This window comes from Malaclemys terrapin, chromosome 1 (assembly GCF_027887155.1).
Source record: "Malaclemys terrapin pileata isolate rMalTer1 chromosome 1, rMalTer1.hap1, whole genome shotgun sequence".
NCBI lineage: Eukaryota > Metazoa > Chordata > Testudines > Emydidae > Malaclemys > Malaclemys terrapin.
This window is the reverse complement of record NC_071505.1, coordinates 140,287,047-140,307,033: the sequence shown is the minus strand read 5'-3', so window position 1 is coordinate 140,307,033 and position 19,987 is coordinate 140,287,047. Positions and strand designations below refer to the sequence as shown.

Genomic DNA, 19,987 nt, shown 5'->3' with positions numbered 1-19,987 from the left:
AAAAACAGCTGTTTTTTCCAACCCTCCTGTGCATTGTTAGACACGTACTAAAATCGTAGAAATTAGAGTTGGGGAAAATTCACATCTTGCTCATCCCACCCCAAGACAGAACAGGATTTTTCCCCACAGCATATTTTCTTGGACTTTATTTACTCCTATTTTTAAATTATGTGGCTTCCACCATTTCCATGGGGTACATTATTCCACAGCCCAGTAAGACCTCAATCTGAGGAAATGTTTCCTGATTGTCTAGACTAAAATTTTCCCTTCTGTCCAATTTAATCTCATTCCCTCCGAATTATGTCCCCTGTGTGCCATCCAAAATAATTCCTCTCTCTCCTTGGTGTTCAGACCTTACAAATAGTTGTAGCTGGTTTCCATATTCACCCTTGAGATCCTAAACTTTTGAACATTTGAATCACCTAAGACCAGTGGTTCTCAGACTTTTGTACTGGTGACCCCTTTCACATAGCAAGCCTCTGAACGCGACCCCTCTAATAAATTAAAAATACTTTTTAATATATTTAACACCATTATAAATGCTGGAGACAAAGTGGGGTTTGGGGGTGGAGGGTGACAGCTTGCGACATCCCAGGTAATAACCTTACGACCCCCTGAGGGGTCACGACCCCCAGTTTGATAACCCCTGCCTAAGACAAAATGAAATGGGCAGTTAGAGAACACATCAGATTTTCTGCTTGGGGATACGTCTTGCACTGCCCCACAAGCAGCCGCCCACTTGGCCCTTGTTAGTGACATCACCAGTTGAAACCTAAGTTCACCTTCCACCATCAGTCCTTGCTTCTTCTAGCAGCTGCCTGGTTTAGACCTATGATTTACTTCCTGCAAATTATTGCCTGGTGAAATCATAAACTGAGTAGACTGTAGAAAAGAAGCAAACCAATCAGAAAAGCCCGAGCTGGGAAAAGCCCTTACATACTATAGACCAACGCTTTGTCCGGCCTGGTGTTTGATGTCTCAAGTAATGGGGCCTCCACCACATCCCTTGGGGAGACAGTTGCACACTTCAATAGACCACTATGGTTAGCTCTAGACCCAAGATGTGGATATAATAAGAATAGATCCAAAACTACAGGTATTATGTCTCAAAAAGTTTTTGTTAACTCTTGTTCTCACTGGAGTTTTCCATTTCTGCAGTGGCCTCAGCACCGGTGTGTCTTGGCTAGGAGCTGGAGCACCGCAATTACCTGGAGAGAAAGTCTGATCTTATTAGATTCATCAGCTGACAGGAACCAGGAAAGACTGTCCCATTCCCATTCTCCAACCCATAGAGGATATTGGATGCCAGTTGCAGACCAACCCATCAGACTGTACCATGTAGAGAAAATGATATATGTCTGTTCCCTCTTGTGGTATCCTTTCTAGCAGCTCTACAAGATAGGGATGTGGAGGAGGATGGGCCAAGTGCTTCTGCCCATTCCCAGCCATGGGAGGAGAAGGAGGCAAGCAGGCCAGTCCCCCTCTCTGTGTCTGTTTCTCCCCAGCCCTTTGTCTGTCTTCTCTGTTTAGATGTTGAACTTTTCAGACAGGGACCAGTCTCTTATTATGGGTTTGTACAGGGCTTGGCACAGTGGGGCCTTGATCTTGGTTGAGGCCTGTATGTGCTTCTGTAATAAAAAATAAAAATACATTATTTTAGTGCCAAGATCAAACTTAAGTGTCAGTTTGAACAATTCTGTTTCTGTGACAGGGAGCTTTACCAGGAAGTGTTATGAGCACCTAGCCCATAGTTAACATAAAGTAGGATTCATACAGTCACTTGATCATTACAATAGCGAAAACAGTTGCACGCACATATGCAAAGACACACACACATACATTCTCAAAGAGGGCAGAGAGAGAGAAGGTCATCCTAACTAATACTTGACCCCCAGTGGTAATCACTGGTATTGCATGCTGCAATATTTATATGCAACTGGAGGCATGCCGGCCTGTTTTTCCCAGTCAGGAGAGTCTAATGCCATGTCTCAGTTTCTTTTAGGCCTTTTCCTCATGGCACAGTTTATTATTTCAAACACAAAGCTCACAATGTGACACACAACATAGATTTTCCCTGATTTTCCCGAGAGGCCTTTCATTTTAAATGCCAGTGTCTGTACCAGTCAGCAGCAAAAAAGTCTATTTCCCCTGGAAATGAACAATTCCTCTGTGGTTTTGATTCTTTGAAATCAGGTGTGCTTTAGCATCTCAGCTTATACACTTCAATAAAAGACCCCCAGATGGCCAGGGCCAGCTGACTTAGGCTTCTGGAGCTCAGCCTGCAGGGCTAAAAAATCACTGTGTAGACTTTTGGACTCAGGCTGGACTCAGACAGGAGGCTCTGAGATCCAGTGAGGGGGGAAGTTTGTACATATCTGTAGGGAAGCTGTGCTCTGCCTGTGCACCTGGATGGACTCTGTTTTTTGTAGGGCTTGGGCAGGATTTCTAGGTTCTTATCAGGCACCAGAAGTAGCAGGAATCTCAATATTTTTACCAGCCAGGGGCGGCTCCAGGCACCAGCGCTCCAAGCGCATGCCTGGGGCGGCAAGCCGCGGGGGGCGGCCTACCGGTCCCTGCAAGGGCAACAGTCAGGCAGCCTTCGGCGGCATGCCTGTGGGAGGCCTGCCGGTCCCGCGGATTCGGCAGCAATTCAGCAGCGGGTACACGGAAGGTGCGAGACCAGTGGACCTCCCGCAGGCATGCTGCTGAAGGCTGCCTGACTGCCATGCTTGGGGCGGCGAAATACATAGAGCCGCCCCTGTTACCAGCAAATTTTATTCTTCTCTTTTTTACCTCTTGGGTCTTATGAAGGTGACAGGAAGTGATGAGGAGGCCAGAGCCACTCCTCCTGCTATGACTTCACCTTTGAAGACCTAAGGAGGGGAAAAAACCTTCATGATGAATGATGTATAATATTCTTCCAGATGAGATATAAAACCGATCTTCTCCGCACTCATATCACAAAAAATTCTTCAGCTCTTTTTGCAAGAGATGCAGGGGTGTTAACCCCAGCTCCTGGGTAAATCCCAATTTGTGTAATTTCATTTTGCCTGCTTCCCATTTTAGTAGAAGTTATTCTTCACTATCTTTCTTGGAAGACTGAACCATATGCTGAGTGTATTGCAGTCTCAGAGCGCATTAGCAGTGCAATGGAAATGTTTCCAGTTTTCTCAAAATCTGTGGAACACATTGGCAAGCCAGGGATACTTTAAAAAATACAGTCAAAACATAAATGGAAATACACAGTTGTTTAGTAAATTAGTTTTAAATTTGTTAGTAGTTTTTTATATATTGATTCATTGTCACTCAGGCTTCTCTTTGAGTACATTTGAACACATACTCCCTTCCCACTGAGAGATCTTTCTTTGCTTTCCTTGAGATCGTCCTGCCTAGATATTTCATTTCCTTCAGTTTCCCCATCCCCTCCCTGTAGAAATTATCTTCCTTCACTTCCCTACTTGCAATGGTGAGAAAATCCAAATCCTATGTATAACTGCATTTTGGAGATTGCTAGATGAGCAATCTACAGTCAGCTGTGGAGTTCTCGAGACTGGGAGGCACTGTGGGGATTTCAGTGTTTATTGACATCTGTCTAGCATTGCCTGATATGGCTCCTGTAGTTCAATGGTGCTCAGACTTCAGGCACAGAGGGAAGAGAACACTATAGGGAGCTCTTTGGAAAAAAAAGCAGAGCAAGGGCACTATTGGAAGTAGCTGGGCGTATCAGGAGAACTCTTATCCATGAGATGGTTGTTTTAGTGCCGATGGCTAAATATGGGTGTTTGTGCAAATTCTGCTGCAGACATCAGTATCAGCAGGTGTTACTGACACCCAGTCTGTGTTTATAAAATTAACTGGGGTTCAGAGAGATTTGTCTGTTTTAGGAAATAAAAGCCAGTTTCATGCTCCCAGAAAGAGAGAGAGGCAGAGAGTGAAAATGGGTGAGAGGAGCCCATTGATGCATGATAGAAGTGAGGAGGGAGCAATACAAACACAAGGTCAGTGAGCTGATTAGACCAGTGCATGGTGGAGTTTAAAATCAAGCAGAGAATTTTGGAACTGGATCCGGAAATGCACATAGATCAGGTGAAGTGTGTTCCATCCTCCATGGCCTCACGCTTTGCCCCTTTTGCTGCTGTGGTTGCCAGGAGACCCCTGCGGTTCGGAAAACACTGCTCTACAGCCAAAATGCTTCTGAAATAAATGTAGTCAAACTTTACTAATTCTGGGTTACTGAGAACGAAAATGATGCTTAAAATTCTTGATTGGCTCTAGTTTTTAAGATATGCTATTGGGTCAGTATATACGACCCTTGACTTGGGAATGGCGGAGGATAAGTGAGTTATAAAGGGAAGGGATCTCAGTTTAAACCAGAAATGACTAAAATACATCTTTGACTGGATCTATGAATAAATCTATGACTGGGTTTGGACAGTACTTGCTTTTTAGGCAAAACAATGAATGATGCAATCTGAAGCTGGTATTGCATCATACATGATATGAATTGTATCATGTTATTCCTAGAAGTCATGGATGATGCAATCATAACGAAGCTTACATCACTCTGCTGAACAAATTGCCCTAGATCAGCTCTAGAAATCATACAGTGTCGTGCTCTCTTATTTGTCAATGTTTGATTCTGCAAAGGGACACATTTCTGTTTAGCCAAAGTGAGCAGAGATGCCTCGTACTTGTGTGAACAGTGCAGATAACTTCTGCTATGTTTGTGGTGAAGTGACTTTTGCATCACAAAAGCACAGTATAACCACTATGGTTAAGAAAGCCTATCACCTTTATTTTGGCTGCAAAATTGGAGATCAGGACCAGAGGTGGGCCCCGCACATATGCTGCAACACTTGTGCAACAAATCTTCACCAGTGGTTGAACAGGAAAAGGAAATCTATGCCTTTTGCAGTGCCAATGATTTGGAGAGAGCCAACAGATCATACCAGCAATTGTTACTTCTGCATGGTGCCTCCAGTTGGGAAAGGTGTGTCAAAGAAGAAAAAGTGGACTGTGCATTATCCAAACATTCCATCAGCTATACGCCCAGTACCCCATGGAGAAGGACTGCCGGTTCCTGATGCACCAGAATCATTCTCACTTGAGTCAGACGAGGAAGAGGAAGAGGATGAAATTTCTGGTCCTGAACCATCAATGTCACAGGACCCACATTTTCTCCCATCCTCCTCCTCTGAATCACACCTCATAACACAAGGTGAACTGAATGACCTTGTCAGGGATTTGGAACTACCCAAGAGTAAGGCAGAGCTGCTGGTCTCCAGACTACAGCAGTGAAATCTCCTGGCAGGAATCTACCCAGTAGATCAGATTGTCAGTGCTTAGTACTTTTTAGCTCTTAGTGATTGTCAGCTCTTAGTGGGGGAACTTGAAGCAGGTTGGGAGGAAATGCTATCCCACCAGAACTGATTTCAGCTCTATTGAGCACTAAAATAACAAGACTCCTAATGAAACCTATTTAGCTCTATCTTTGAACAGTGGGGAGGAAGAGGTTAAACCAGACCAGAGACCCTTAGGGAGAGGCCACATCTCCTTACTGGGACACATTTCTGCACCCCTCTTACTGTCACAGGGCTCTGGCATTTGAGCCTCTGGCTTAGCGAGTTCCTTTTAGCTGAGGGTGACCCCCTAATTCAGGACAGGTTAAGCACAGTTCTGCTCCCCTTTACTCATACAATAAAGATAACAACACTGATAACATTTCACTACCCCTGCATTCAGTATTACAGTGATTTGTAACCCAAGACCAGCCAAAGTTGATCACTTTGAGCTCTGTCTGCTGGATATCTAAGCAGAATAGGTATGTTCATGTAAATACAGTCTGCACCTGAAGTCTCTCCTCGTCCCCAACTAGCTATCAGGGGAGAGCTCATTCAGACCCTGCTTACAATACCATAACAATATTTCAAGGTGCATGTTAGGATATAGATATTCAGGCCTGTCTGCAAAGGCCTCTACTTTAAGAATTTAGGTGTATTCTTATCACTTAGCTAGTTATAGAGGTATAAAAGAGAGAATCAAAATCACGGTCTGTCTGTGTAAGGGCCTTCTCTTACTGTGACAGTCTGAGGCCTGGTTCTTAGGCTAAGGCCTTTGGCTAAGCAGCAGAGACCAGCCATAAACTGGGAAGTGTATGGTCACATCCTCACATTCCAAACCAGTCACATTGAAATAAGGTGCTATTGGGCTGTTAGGAATACAATCCTGTCCTGATATTCCTATCACCTCCAGAGAAAGGGAAAAGCCTAGAAGATGTAAAAGGAAATTTAGTTTGATAGTTTTCTGTCTGGTAAGAACTCACTTATCAATAGACACAGCTGGAAAACCCTTATGTCTTTATAGATGTAGTTGTGAAATCCTCACTTCTGTATTGTTTTGTATGTTTATTTGCATGGTCTCTGTCTGGTTCTGTGATTGTTTCTGTCTGCTGTATAACAAAATTAGTTGGGTGTAAACCAATTAAGGTGGTGGGATATAATTGGTTAAATAACCATGTTACAATGTGTTAGGATTGGTTAGTTAAATTTCAGTAAAATAACACTGGTCTACAATTTTTGAGAAGTCGTCTGCTTCAAAGATAAAATGTGCTATTTATTATGTATTTTGATGTGCTGAATTCAAATATGACAATTAAAACAACTGATTGGCTACTGTTTCTAAGATATTTAAGCTTTTACATTTTATGTCTATGTATATTGTGTAGATAGAGTTTTAATCATAAATTGTAATTTATGTAATTTTCATGTGTTTATGGTTGCTTTACTTGATAATATTTTACCTGTCCTGTTTATGTAACACTTTAAAAATCAGCAAAAGGGTTATATAAATAAAATTTATTATGAAACAAAAGGCAAAAAACTATTATGTACATAGCAGTTTAGTGTCTACTCGGCGCTTCTTGGCTTGTCTCTTGTATTCATTAAATGGAGCATCTCTTGTCACTGTCCAGCAATAGTCTGCAAGCATTGATGGGCTCCATTTGCCCTGATAGCGTTTCTCCATTGTTGCAATGTCCTGGTGAAATTGCTCGCTGTGCTCGTCGCTCACTGCTCCGCAGTTTGGTGGAAAAAAATCTAGATGAGAGTGCAAAAAACGTATCTTTAGTGACATGTTGCAACCAAGGCTTTTGTATGCCTTGAGGAGGTTTTCCACCAATAACCTGTAGTTGTCTGCCTTGTTGTTTCCGAGAAAATTTATTGCCACTAACTGGAAGGCTTTCCATGCCGTTTTTCCTTGCCACACAGTGCATGGTCAAATGTATCATCTCAAAGAAGTTCACGAATCTGAGGACCAACAAAGACACCTTCCTTTATCTTAGCTTCACTTAACCTTGGAAATTTTCCATGGAGGTACTTGAAAGCTGCTTGTGTTTTATCAATGGCCTTGACAAAGTTCTTCATCAGACCCAGCTTGATGTGTAAGGGTGGTAACAAAATCTTCCTTGATTCAACAAGTGGTGGATGCTGAAGACTTTTCCTCCCAGGCTCCAATGACTGTCGGAGTGGCCAATCTTTCTTGATGTAGTGGGAATCTCTTGCACAACTATCCAATTGGCAGAGAAAACAGCAGTACTTTGTGTATCCAGTCTGCAGACCAAGCAAGAGAGCAACAACCTTCAAATCGCCACAAAGCTGCCACTGATGTTGGTCATAGTTTATGCATCTCAAAAGTTGTTTCATGTTGTCATAGGTTTCCTTCATATGGACTACATGACCAACTGGAATTGATGGCAAAACATTGTCATTATGCAGTAAAACAGCTTTAAGACACGTCTTTGATGAATCAACGAACAGTCTCCACTCATCTGGATCGTGAACGATGTTGAGGGCTGCCATCACACCATTGATGTTGTTGCAGGCTACAAGATCACCTTCCATGAAGAAGGAATGGACAAGATCCTTTTGACGGTCACGGAACATGGAAACCCTAACATCACCTGCCAGGAGATTCCACTGCTGTAGTCTGGAGCCCAACAGCTCTGCCTTACTCTTGGGTAGTTCCAAATCCCTGACAAGGTCATTCAGTTCACCTTGTGTTATGTGGTGTGGTTCAGAGGAGGAGGATGGGAGAAAATGTGGATCCTGTGACATTGATGGTTCAGGACCAGAAGTTTCATCCTCTTCCTCTTCTGACTCAAGTGAGAATGATTCTGGTGCATCAGGAACCGGCAGTCCTTCTCCGTGGGGTACTGGGCGTATAGCTGATGGAATGTTTGGATATTGCACAGTCCACTTTTTCTTCTTTGACACACCTTTCCCAACTGGAGGCACCATGCAGAAGTAACAATTGCTGGTATGATCTGTTGGCTCTCTCCAAATCATTGGCACTGCAAAAAGCATAGATTTCCTTTTCCTGTTCAACCATTGGCGAAGATTTGTTGCACAAGTGTTGCAGCATATGTGTGGGGTCCACCTCTGGTCCTGATCTCCAATTTTGCAGCCAAAATAAAGGTGATAGGCTTTCTTAACCATAGTGGTTATACTGCGCTTTTGTGATGCAAAAGTCACTTCATCACAAACATAGCAGAAGTTATCTGCACTGTTCACACAAGTACGAGGCATCTCTGCTCACTTTGGCTAAACAGAAATGTGTCCCTTTGCAAAGTCAAACACTGACAAATAAGAGAGCACGACACTGTATGATTTCTAGAGCTGATATATGGCAATTTGTTCAGCAGTGTGATGTAAACTTCATTATGATTGCATCATCCATGACTTCTAGGAATAACATGATGCAATTCATATCATGTATGACGCAATACCAGCTTCAGATTGCATCATTCATTGTTTTGCCTAAAAAGCAAGTACTGTCCAAACCCAGTCATAGATTTATTCATAGATCCAGTCAAAGATGTATTTTAGTCATTTCTGTTTTAAATTGAGATCCCTTCCCTTTATAACTCACTTATCCTCCGCCATTCCCAAGTCAAGGGTCGTATATACTGACCCAATAGCATATCTTGAAAACTAGAGCCAATCAACAATTTAAAGCATTATTTTCGTTCTCAGTGATCCAGAATTAGTAAAGTTTGACTACATTTATTTCAGAACCATTTTGGCTGTGGAGCAGTGTAATTGAAAGTTACAGATAGGCTAAGTAAGAAAAATGCTGCTTGAGACTATATTAGAGTTTGATTTAAGGATATTTATACTGTATGTTTTGACATGTGATGTTGACAATTCGTGTTTTAATGACTAGAAAACATTAATGTTTGAATCTCAGCATAAACTCTCATTCAAATATTATTGTCTGACCCTGCCATAATTTTCCACAACTGTAAAAATTTAAATCAGTAAAAATCTTTGAAAATGCTTTAAAATAAACATCAGTATTATCCATCAAAATAGTATTAAAAAATCAATTTTTCCAAGACTATATAAATGCTGATTTGAAACTGATCTAAAATTCTTCTGCAAGAAAAGAGACTAGGTGAAAGAGAATGCAGAATGGGATATACCCTTCCATCTCTATTCTAATAAGGAATTTTAGTGTTCTTGAGAGTTTCTGGATATACAGCCCTTGGAGTTAAATTTTTCCAATTCACAAAGTCCAGTCCAATTTCAATATGAGTGATTTTTTTTAACTTCAGATTAAAACAAAAACAAAGAAAGAACAAATATAATATCACTTTCCTGATTCGGATCTCAGTGGGAGACCAAAGAGTTGATTGGAGAAGCACAGAAGTCTGGAAATGAGGAAAGTTAGAACCAAGGCCAGAAGGAAGAAGAGTGATTCACTTGAGCATTTATAAAGATACTCTAAGGAGTTATCAAGGCAGACTGATCTGAAGGGATATTTGGCTGATTCCAAGCCAGTATAAGGTAAGACTTCAGCCACAAGGAGCAAAACTTATCCCAAGTCAAAGAAGTTGAACCTTCACCAAGGGTGAGTTTGGTCCAATGTACAATGGTCCACAAATAGCTTCCTCCTTCCCAGTTCCCCCAACACCTTTTCTACTGGAGCAGTTCTTTAATGCAAGTAATCAGGAGACACCTGATACAAAATAAGAGCCTTACTGAAACAGAGCAGTTTTCCATCTCGTCCAACATCCTGTTCCTGTGCCAATGCCTCTTGTTCCAGTGGGATGGAAATAAAGCCTCCCAAATGGATCAAATTGGACAATATTATACTTTCCTTTCCCAACTGCCTCAGCACCTGCCCTGGCTGGTGATGAGCATAGACCTTGCAGCATGAGATTGGATGGCCCAGGTAATTTTTATCATGGCTACTGTCGATATAGAACCTTTTCTTTTTTAAAAAAATCCTCTCATCCTTTTCTGTTTGTTTAGATTTAAAAAGTGCCCATAGGGAACCCCATGCAGAGGTACAAATTTACAACCCTACACAATTAATCCAAAACATAGGATGAGCTCGTCTTGGACCAGACGCCCATCTGGACAATAAAGTTGTGCTCCTAACTTGCTTCATTCCACTCTAAACTCCCCTCCCTCCCAAATACCTTCCCCAGACCAGATCTCTCAGCCCTGACCAGAAGACTAAGAGTAAAGCAGAACTTTCAGTGTCCTATGAAAATTCAGAGTGTGGCCAGGTATACAACCATCTGGGATTATCCTGAGCCAACAACCATCTGGGATTATTCTGAGCCAACAACCACCTGCTGTCATCCCATGGTAGTCAGACGCCAACTCAGTATAGTTGGCAGCTGTGTGAACAAACACTTTAATCTTTGATGGCCAGTATCCTCGCAGAAATGAGTGCTCACCTCAGCCAAGGATTTGGGGGTGTTGTTTTTATCTATACATTCTACTAAATCCATTTAAGCACATTCTGAGACTCAAGTGATACACTGACCAAAATTTTCAAAAATGGTTACAAAGGTTAATCTTCCAAATCCATACTTAGGCATCTAGATTAGTGACCCGGTTTTCAAAAGTGCAGCAGCTCCCATTGATATCAATGGGACTACTCACATTGTAAGATATTACTCAAAGGGTATTAAGGTGGCAGCACTGGGCCCTTAGCAATGTGTTTCAAGAATACATTGCAACAGTGAGTTCCACAGGTTAATTATTTAAAAAATACCTTTTTTCAATGTAAAAGGCATTGCCTTCAGTTTCCCTTCTAGCTGTGTGGTGGACCTGATTGCCCTTCCCTACTCATTCATTAATTTTGTCAAAATAATCATTATTATATTGGGAGTTCTATATTTTTATTGGAATGTTACATTTCTATAGAACATGCCAAAATTTAAAAAAAAATCCAAACTGAGATACAATACTTGGCTAGATTGATGAGTCCGGGGAGATTTATTAGAGTGAAGAATTGTCTCCCAAGTGAAGTTGTGAAAGCCCCATAATTTCGGTTTTTAGAAGTGGGAAAATCACCATCACCACCACCACAGGGATAGTATATTGGAGTAGAACCTCAGAGTTATGAACACCTCGGGGATGGAGGTTGTTCGTAACTCTGAAATGTTCGCAAAAAGAACAGGAGTACTTGTGGCACCTTAGAGACTAACAAATTTATTAGTCTCTAAGGTGCCACAAGTACTCCTGTTCTTTTTGCGGATACAGACTAACACGGCTGCTACTCTGAAATCTGAAATGTTCGTAACTCTGAACAAAACGTTATGGTTCTTTCAAAAGTTTACAACTGAACATTGATTTAAAACTGAATCAGCTTTAAAACTTTACTATGCAGAAGAAAAATGCTGCTTTTAACCATCTTAATTTAAATGAAACAAGCACAAAAACAGTTACCTTACCTTGTCATCTTTTTTTTAAACTTTCCCTTTTTTTAGTAGCTTACATTTAACACAGTACTGTATAGTATTTGCTTTTTTATTTGTCTCTGCTGCCTGATTGCGTACTTCTGGTTCCAAATGAGGTGTATGGTTGACCAGTCAGTTTGTAACTCTGGTGTTCATAACTCTGAGGTTCTACTTTATAAAAATAAACCTGCATTGGCCAGGAAGAGGACATGGACAAGAGACAACCTAATAAAAGGTCTTCTCCAACTCTGATTTATAGTATCTTTTAACTACTGGAAAGAAAATGTACATTCTAGAAAGGCAGATGAATCTCAAAAGGTTTTGTGCTTTGATCTGGGTAAATAGTGCACTAACAAATCCTGGAATAAAATCAAAGAAAAAACTGTCCAAAGCTCCCATTTAATTTTTAAATTGAAGGCTGAATCTTAATAATTTTAAAAATAGCTGACGGAAAGTTTATGATTAACTCTGGGTTTTGTTTTTTTTTAATTTTTTTGCTACCTGTGCCTGATAAATGACTAAAGTTGGGTTTTCAAACTTTCCATTGTTTATTTTCCTTTGGTGAAATCCTTGGGCTGGAGATAAGGCCAGTTCAGGAGGATAAATACCTAGCAATTCCCTCCTCTAGTCTACAGAGTTGTGTTTGGATCCTTAGGAAGACCATGAAATACATCCTGGTTGTAGCCTTTCTGGGAGTGGCTGGTAAGTTCATTTTTATTGTACTTTACAGTGAAGTTTAGATGTGATGAAAAGTGCCAGATTGCATAGTGCTGGAGGGTGAAGTCCTATTTTATCCCCCAAATTGCCAAGGCAACACTAGTGCAATCTACCTTGACCTCCAAACATGCACACACCCTGACCTCTCTGCTGAGACTATCAGCCATGGGCTAATTGTCACAGTGTTTGATTGTAATATGGACACATGGGCACTAGAAGCTGGACTGATTGAGTCCCACAGCCTGATTTAATAGAGCAACCAACAAGGAGCCATCAGCTGTGGAGACCTTTTGGCCACCACCAGTTTGAGCTTGAAGCGAAGTCAGCGTTCTAAAAGTGAGAGGCGTCATATCCCATTCCCAATCCCCTCATCCAGATGGGCTCCATGATCCCCATAATAGATATTAATTTATATCTTCCTCTTTCACCCAGTTGCCTTCCCCATCGATGATGCTGATGATGACAAGATTGTGGGAGGCTACACCTGTTCAAAGAACTCTTTGCCCTACCAGGCATCCCTGAACATCGGGTACCATTTCTGCGGAGGCGCCCTCATTAACAGCAGATGGGTTGTCTCAGCTGCTCACTGCTACAAATCGTGAGTAGAAAATATTTGTGCTATTAAACTACTGCTTCCCCTCTAGCCATAATGCCCGTTTGCTCTGAGAGTGTCACATCTGATTAACTAAGCATGGGTCAGGGGAGACTGTCAAGAAATTCCTGAGTCCTTCAAGAAGTGAAGAGAGGCCCAGGAGAGACTCTGGTTTCTGCGTCAGTACTGACTGCAGTGCTCCAGAGGAGGATACTGTGCTACATGAGGTGATGATTCAGTACTGGGTGACCTTTGTTTCTGAGTTAGTACTGAATCTAATGTCCTAGCATGAGGCACCTGTCCTGGTGACCATTGATGGGTATGTCTACACTTCGAGCTGGAGGTGTGATTCCCAACTCAAGGAGACATATATGCTGAAAATAGAGTGTAGCTGTATCAGTGTGAGTGGTAGGAAGGGTTAGCCACCCCCAAGCACTTACCCATCTGAGCTCATAGGAACATACTTGGGGCTGCTAGTCCTTCCCACCACTTGCACTGCCATGGCTTCACTCTTACTTTTAGCATGCTTGTTCAATTAGAGCTAGCACAAGAATGTTTCCCTGAGCTTGGAATCACCCCTCCAGATCAAAGTGCCCTACAGCGGTCTAATAGTTTCTGGAAGTCTCTTTTTTTCCTTAGGGAGGAAATTGGCTTTGTGGGAGTTGGATCATGAAGCAAAGTTGCAAAAAGTGGAATGATGGACTAACAAAGAATGAATGAATGAAGAGCAGAGCAGAGCAAAATGGGCATCTCTCCACCACCATACACATTCTTGGGATGCCAAAGCACTTTGCCTGGTGACAGTGCAGTGGTCATGCAGGGACTATGTGTCACAGTTCTTTTCTAACAACTCACCTGTAGCCTTGTTAGAGCCTATTTTGTTGACTGTTGGGATGGGGGAATGGTTTGATAGGGACACCAGGGTTTTCCCAGACTATTTCTGTAAATCACCTTGATATCTTTAATTTGCAACATGCCAGGTTACCAGACATCTCCACTGTGGGGCAGCTCTTCAAACAGTGCAATACCCACTGCTTCTTCAGTGCTGCCTTGTAGGGCCATCATTGGGATCCCACCAAAGAGGAGTAGGTAGGAGCTCAGTGTACTGTCTCCTTTAAAGCAGAGCCTTTCTTGCCACTCAGCTCCCTTTTCCACCAGAAAGAATAGTACTTTTCACTTCTACAGCACCTTCTCCTGAGAAGCTCAAAGCTCTTGAATTAAGCCTCAAAACACCCTTGTGAGGTAGGAATTATTAGAAATTTTTAGAAATAGAAAAAAATAAAGCACAGAGAGATATGTATAGAGCTGGCCAAAATTTTTCAAATATTGATATTTGCCAAAGAATAAAAGGACCAATTTTTGACAACAATTTTTGTGGAAATTTGTCCCTCGTGTTGACCATCTCTAGTTCTGTGACATGTGCAGAGGGGTGTAGGCCAATCAGAATATCACTCAGGTCTCCTTTCCCCGCTCCCCAAATTGTGCTTCAGCCAAAGCAGTGCTCCCAGGACTTCCCTGCACTGTGGATTGGGTATGAATCTAAATCTTGGTGTGTTAACTTGAAGCTAGAGAGCTACCCACTGAACTAGAGCAACAGAGACCTTAGTGCTGGCGTTGATGGCAACTATAGTTGTGGTAATATCCATAGTGATGTTGAGGGTTGTTATGATAATGATGATGAATAACGATGGTGACAGTGCTGGTGAGGATGCTGTTATTCCTTCCTCTTTTCCAGCTCTATCCAGGTGAGGCTTGGAGAACACAACATTGCAGTCAAAGAAGGAACTGAGCAGTTCATTGCGTCAGCCAAAGTCATCCGTCACCCCAGCTACAGCTCCCAGACGCTGAACAATGACATCATGCTCATCAAGCTGTCCAGTGCAGCAACCCTCAACTCCTACGTCAAGACAATTGCCCTTCCGACCAGCTGTGTGGCCACTGGCACCCAGTGCCTGATCTCTGGCTGGGGCAACACCCTCAGCAGTGGCAGTGAGTGCTCCTCTGAGAGTGTAGAGCTTCACTAGGACCCTGGAGAGCTTTATTGACCCAGTGGTGGGCCCCAGGGAAGAGAGTTTGGGGAAGGGATAGCACTTGTAAGGGAGGTGGTTTGAAGAGAGAACCCATGTGAGGAATCATGGCTCAAAGGGAAAAGCCTGTGGAGAGCAGGGGCCCTTTGTCTTATTTAAATATGTTCTCTTCTAATATCCTTGATTTTCTCTTGTTCTTTATTATTGGCATGGGGCAGGCTGAAGCACGAAACACATTTCTCTATGATATTCAGGAGGAAGCCCTCCATCACCATTATTTGGGACATTCAATGGGCCAGATCCTGAGAGTTGCTGAGCACCCACAGTTCCCCCTGAGATCAATGAACTCAATGGGTTATCCATGCCTCTAAGGATGGCAAAATATTTTATTGCAAATTTAAGATTATTACATTATAACTCCATTTTTACACTATGACTCCTGCACTAGCCTAAGGAGCAGGAAAAGGGATGGACAGAATGACCCAAATCCACTTGGGGTATCTGGCTACTTATCCATAGGCTACACTACCACCCATGACTCCAGTGCAGAAGCTGGCTCAGAGTGATCCAACTGGTCTTTTCCGTTCACTGATTTCCTCTAATCTTTGTGCTGCTCTTTTCTTAGCCCAATTGGCTGCCCATTTTCTGGAATCCAGAGAGTTTAATCCGTGCAATGGATCAGGCTGAACAAATCCCCAGTTGTGGATTCTGATCCCTCTGGAGGAAGGGAGTCCCTATGCTATGATAATGATCCTGTGGGAAAGCTGGGAGCTGCTGGAGAAAAAGCCAAGGGGATAGAAATGTCACTTAGCGAGAAGGCACTGTTCCAGTTACTGAAAGGTCAGCTGTAATTTCACAATGAATTCAAGGATTTCCATTATTAATTTGCCTCCCCTTTCTTGTAGCTAACTACCCTGACCTCCTGCAGTGCCTGAAAGCTCCTGTCCTGTCCTCCAGCCAGTGCAGCAGCGCCTATCCAGGACAAATCACTAGCAACATGATCTGTATCGGATACCTGGAGGGGGGCAAAGATTCCTGCCAGGTAAAACAGCTCCCCCACACCTCTCACTTGTCTCTACCCTCCACCCCTACTCAACCCTCTACAAAATAGGCATCACACATGGTTAGTTATTGCCTGAAGGACTGAAATCTGTTGCTGGCTGATATGTTGCTCACTCTTGGTCTATTTCCTAGTTGGAAACTTGTCCTCACCTCATAACACACCATTTTTGGTGATGCTTCTTGGCCCCATTCTTGGCAGTCTCAGCAGAGGCCAAGGACTGATTTTTATTTAGTTAGTTAGACTAAAGTTTTCAATATCAGTCATGGATTTTGAATGCCTCTATTTTTTGATGCCAGACTTGAGACTCCTTGGCCCTGGATTTCAGAGGCCGTGAACACCTGCTGCTCCAACTTAAGCCTTTAAAAGATGCAGGTGCTTAGCATACATTAAAATCAGTATCAAGGTGTCTTGAGGTGGGTCCCCAAAGTGGAGATATCCAAAATCAATGGCCACTTTAGAAATGTTGGCTCTGCGGGTTGTTCTGAGGGACGTATCATCATGTACATTCACGCCCAACAGAACACATGAATGGATTGATCCTCACAATTCATATGTACTGATGGAACACTGAAGCACAGGATGATTCGATAGCCCAGTTTTCAGCTCAACTTGTCTTGGGGTCAATGGGAGCTTGCAAATCAGTATGTGGATGACTTGGAAAGTTCCTGGCAGAACCATGAGCACTACTCACTTCTCCTGAATCCCAGCCAAATACTTGGAACCAGCAGATTGTCCTTTGTCTCTAACCAATGAAAAAGAAATTCCCTTTTGGCAATTAGATATGGTGTCTCCAGGCCACAGGCCATTAACATGAGACAGAGTGGACTTGTGTGAAGCTGTCTGTGCCATACTTCTTTTCTGAATAAACAGAACATTCCCATCCTGTGGGCTTTTCATCTAGCACCTTTAACTTAAAATGTGATATCAAGGCTGACATGAGATCAGCACTCTCAAACTGCCCCTCTCATTACTAGACTTTCCCATAAGCCACCAAAAGGACTTAGTATCCCTGCTACTTTGTCCAAAAGGCAGAATCCCCTCTTGATTGTAATGCCTGCTAAACCCCATTTCCAATCTTTGTTGCAGGGGGATTCCGGTGGCCCAGTAGTCTGCAATGGGAGCCTCCAGGGGATTGTCTCCTGGGGAATTGGTTGTGCACAGAGAGGCTACCCTGGGGTCTACACTAAAGTGTGCAACTATGTCTCCTGGATCCAAAATACCATCGCTGCTAACTGAGATGCTCTCATGCCATGTGACCAGTACTATCTTCCACTATCTTTCCTCAGCCATATATTAGACTTTCCAACTCTACAGAATAAATAGAGTTTGATGCAACACTGTGTCTGTATTTGTGTAAATGTTCTTTGGCTGTTTTTCTGCTTAGGTATAGTGCATAGTAACAAGTAACCTTACTGAAAACAAAAGTCATCACATATTTTTGTAGTACCTTCCAGATGGAAGGGTCTCAAAATACTTTACGGTCTGTATTTCTAGTATTCACTCAGCCAGTATTGAAGTGCAACCACTTCTGGAGTGGAATGCAGAAGCAGTTTAACAGCACTCAGTCAGATTAATGTTGCACAACTGTTTAAGAGAAAAGCTGAAGAAGAAAACTTTATCCAAGTGAAAGGGTGCCTTGCCACATCTATTTTCTGCTTTGCCAGACTTACCGCTCCCTCCTCTGGCAGGGACAGGGCCTGGGGTAAATCAGACCCCCACTCTGGAGCATGTCTGTCTTCCCTCTTCAGGGTTTGTTTCTCGGAGCCTTCCCGGTAGGCCTCAGGGCAGGGCTGAGGAGTGCTCCTCTGCCAAACAAAGGGAAAAAGTCTATAACGCATCGAAACAAAAGGGGAATGCTTTTTCCTGACCCCACACTGGGGCAGGTGTTGTCCTGTCGCTGGCCCTAGGGTGTCAGTCCTTCCCCTAAACAGGCACTGGGTTTTGGGTGTCTCCCCTATGGGGAGGAGCACAGTCTCTCACACTGGAGAAGCCTATCTCCCTGCTGCCTCCAGCCTTGCAGCAGTTTGTCTCCTCCCCTGCGCTCCCCCCCACCCCCCACCGAGAGATTTTTAACAGATTTCAGGTAGCCCTTAATTGGACTAAGGTATCCCTAATCGACCTGAAGTAACCCCTTCCCAGCTTGTCTTATTGGAAAAAGGGCCTTTAGCATTCTAGGGCTAACATACCTATTTTCCCAGACCCTTCTGCAGCAGTCCAGTCATATATTCCCTCTCCCCGCCCCCCCTGCCCCCGCGCTCAACAACATGGGGTTGAGCTACTTGGGATGAGAAACAATGCACCCTTGATAGACTATGCTTGATCCCTGCCCTGTGTTGCATTCGGAAGTGGAAGGGCTGCAACGACAAGAACCATCTTGTTACCCTTGCATTTTGTTCCTTGTTCCGGTGCATCCATTTTAGGCAGGGGCATGGTCAGTAATGAGGGTAAATCTCTGTCCGAGTAGGTAGTAGTGTAGGGTTTCCATGGCCCACTTTACAGTAAGGCATTCCTTCTCTACCATGGCATGCCTTTGTTCTCTGGGCAGGAGTTTCATACTAAGGAACAGGACTGGATGTTCTTCCTCTCCTAGCATTTGAAAAAGTACGGCTTCCGATCCAACCTCAGAGGCATCTGTTTGTAGTACAAACTCTTTCTCAAAGTCTGGCGCTACAAGTACTGGATTACTACAGATGCCCGTCCTCAGATCTGTAAACACTTCTTCAGCCACACTGGTCCATTTTACTATGTCAGGGCCTTGGGCTTTTATCAAGCCCTTCAACAGGTATGCTCTGGTAGCAAAGTGGGGAATGAATCTCCTACTATCCCCAGAAATGCTCTGATCTGTTTCTTCCGGATTGGTCGGGGACAACTTTTTATTGCTTCTAACTTATTCAATTGTGGCTTCACTGCACCCCTTCCCACGATGTAACCGAGGTATTTGGCTTTGGCTAGCCCTATTGCACATTTGGAGGGATTTGCAGTGAGACCTGCATCCCTCAGGATATCCAATACTGCTTCCACCTTTTCTAGGTGCGTCTCTCAGTCTAGGCTATGTATAACCACATCATCGAGGTAAGCAGCTGCATATTTGGCATGTGGATGTAACACCACCTATTGCTCATGGCCATCCAATCTCTTGACAGATGAAACGAGACACAACAAAGTCAGTCTGTCAGTGGGCTCAGCAATGGTATGGGAAAACAGCCCGATGTGTGAGTTGCAAACCTTCCCACAGTGGCTTCAGGCCCACTCGCCAGATGGAAGTTGAAGCTCTGCTTCCCCGCTCTCCTGTGAGCCTCAGCCTGGCTCTCTGATGGCTCTCCATGGTGACTGCACCTGTCTTACCCCGTCTTCTCCAGACTGAATGATTGTGTGCAGGATTTTCCCAGTGGTCAGTGGGAATGCTGAATTTCTTGACGCCTTGCTTGACCTTGTCACTGTATTGGAGATTTAGCCTTCCTCTGTATGGCGGGAAGTTCTTAGGTTGGCCATAGAGCACAGCCTTTGGCAGACAATCTTGAGGCATACACTCCATGTGTCCCAACTAGTGAAGCCTGCGAACATCCAGCAAAGTCTGCACAGACTGTAGGGTGGTTCTCTCATGGATCTCGTTATTGGTGATCTGCTGGTCCAAAGTAACAAGGATTTTTCTAAGGGAGCGGAGGTGGAAACTGTTCGATCTCTGCTCCTGCTTGGAGTATGTAACTCAGCTTTCACAACTGTAAAGAAGGGTACTAAGGACACAAGCCTGATAAAGACACCTCTGTGTTCAGGGTTAGCAACATGTTGTTCCAAATACGTGAGGTAAGTTTGCCAAAGGGAACGGAAGCTTTGCC

General features: G+C 43.3%; 1 protein-coding gene, 1 long non-coding RNA gene and 1 gene segment (V, D, J or C); 1 reads left to right on the top strand and 2 right to left on the bottom strand.

Annotated features, from left to right (window-relative positions):
* The window catches only part of LOC128843759 (T-cell receptor beta-2 chain C region-like), a 161,660-nt gene that overhangs the window by 126,099 nt on the left and 15,574 nt on the right, over positions 1-19,987 (bottom strand).
* Positions 1,045-10,455, bottom strand: LOC128843794 (uncharacterized). Its single transcript, XR_008446341.1, has 3 exons — positions 10,038-10,455; positions 2,794-2,873; positions 1,045-1,628 (listed from the first exon to the last, which is right to left on the bottom strand). It is a non-coding gene; the product is annotated as an uncharacterized LOC128843794 (long non-coding RNA).
* On the top strand, positions 12,346-17,486 carry LOC128843770 (trypsin I-P38-like). The gene is made up of 5 exons (XM_054040877.1): positions 12,346-12,454; positions 12,902-13,067; positions 14,797-15,050; positions 15,994-16,130; positions 17,238-17,486. Exons 1-5 carry the CDS (start codon positions 12,415-12,417, stop codon positions 17,385-17,387), a joined length of 747 nt encoding a protein of 248 aa, XP_053896852.1. The 5' UTR covers positions 12,346-12,414; the 3' UTR covers positions 17,388-17,486.

Bases quoted from the DNA above. Each gene is read 5' to 3' on its own strand.
- LOC128843770 (XM_054040877.1), top strand. From the start codon at position 12,415: ATGAAATACATCCTGGTTGTAGCCTTTCTGGGAGTGGCTG. The intron at 13,068-14,796 runs GTGAGTAGAAAA...CCTCTTTTCCAG, and splicing joins GCTGCTCACTGCTACAAATC to CTCTATCCAGGTGAGGCTTG. The intron at 16,131-17,237 runs GTAAAACAGCTC...TCTTTGTTGCAG, and splicing joins GGGGCAAAGATTCCTGCCAG to GGGGATTCCGGTGGCCCAGT.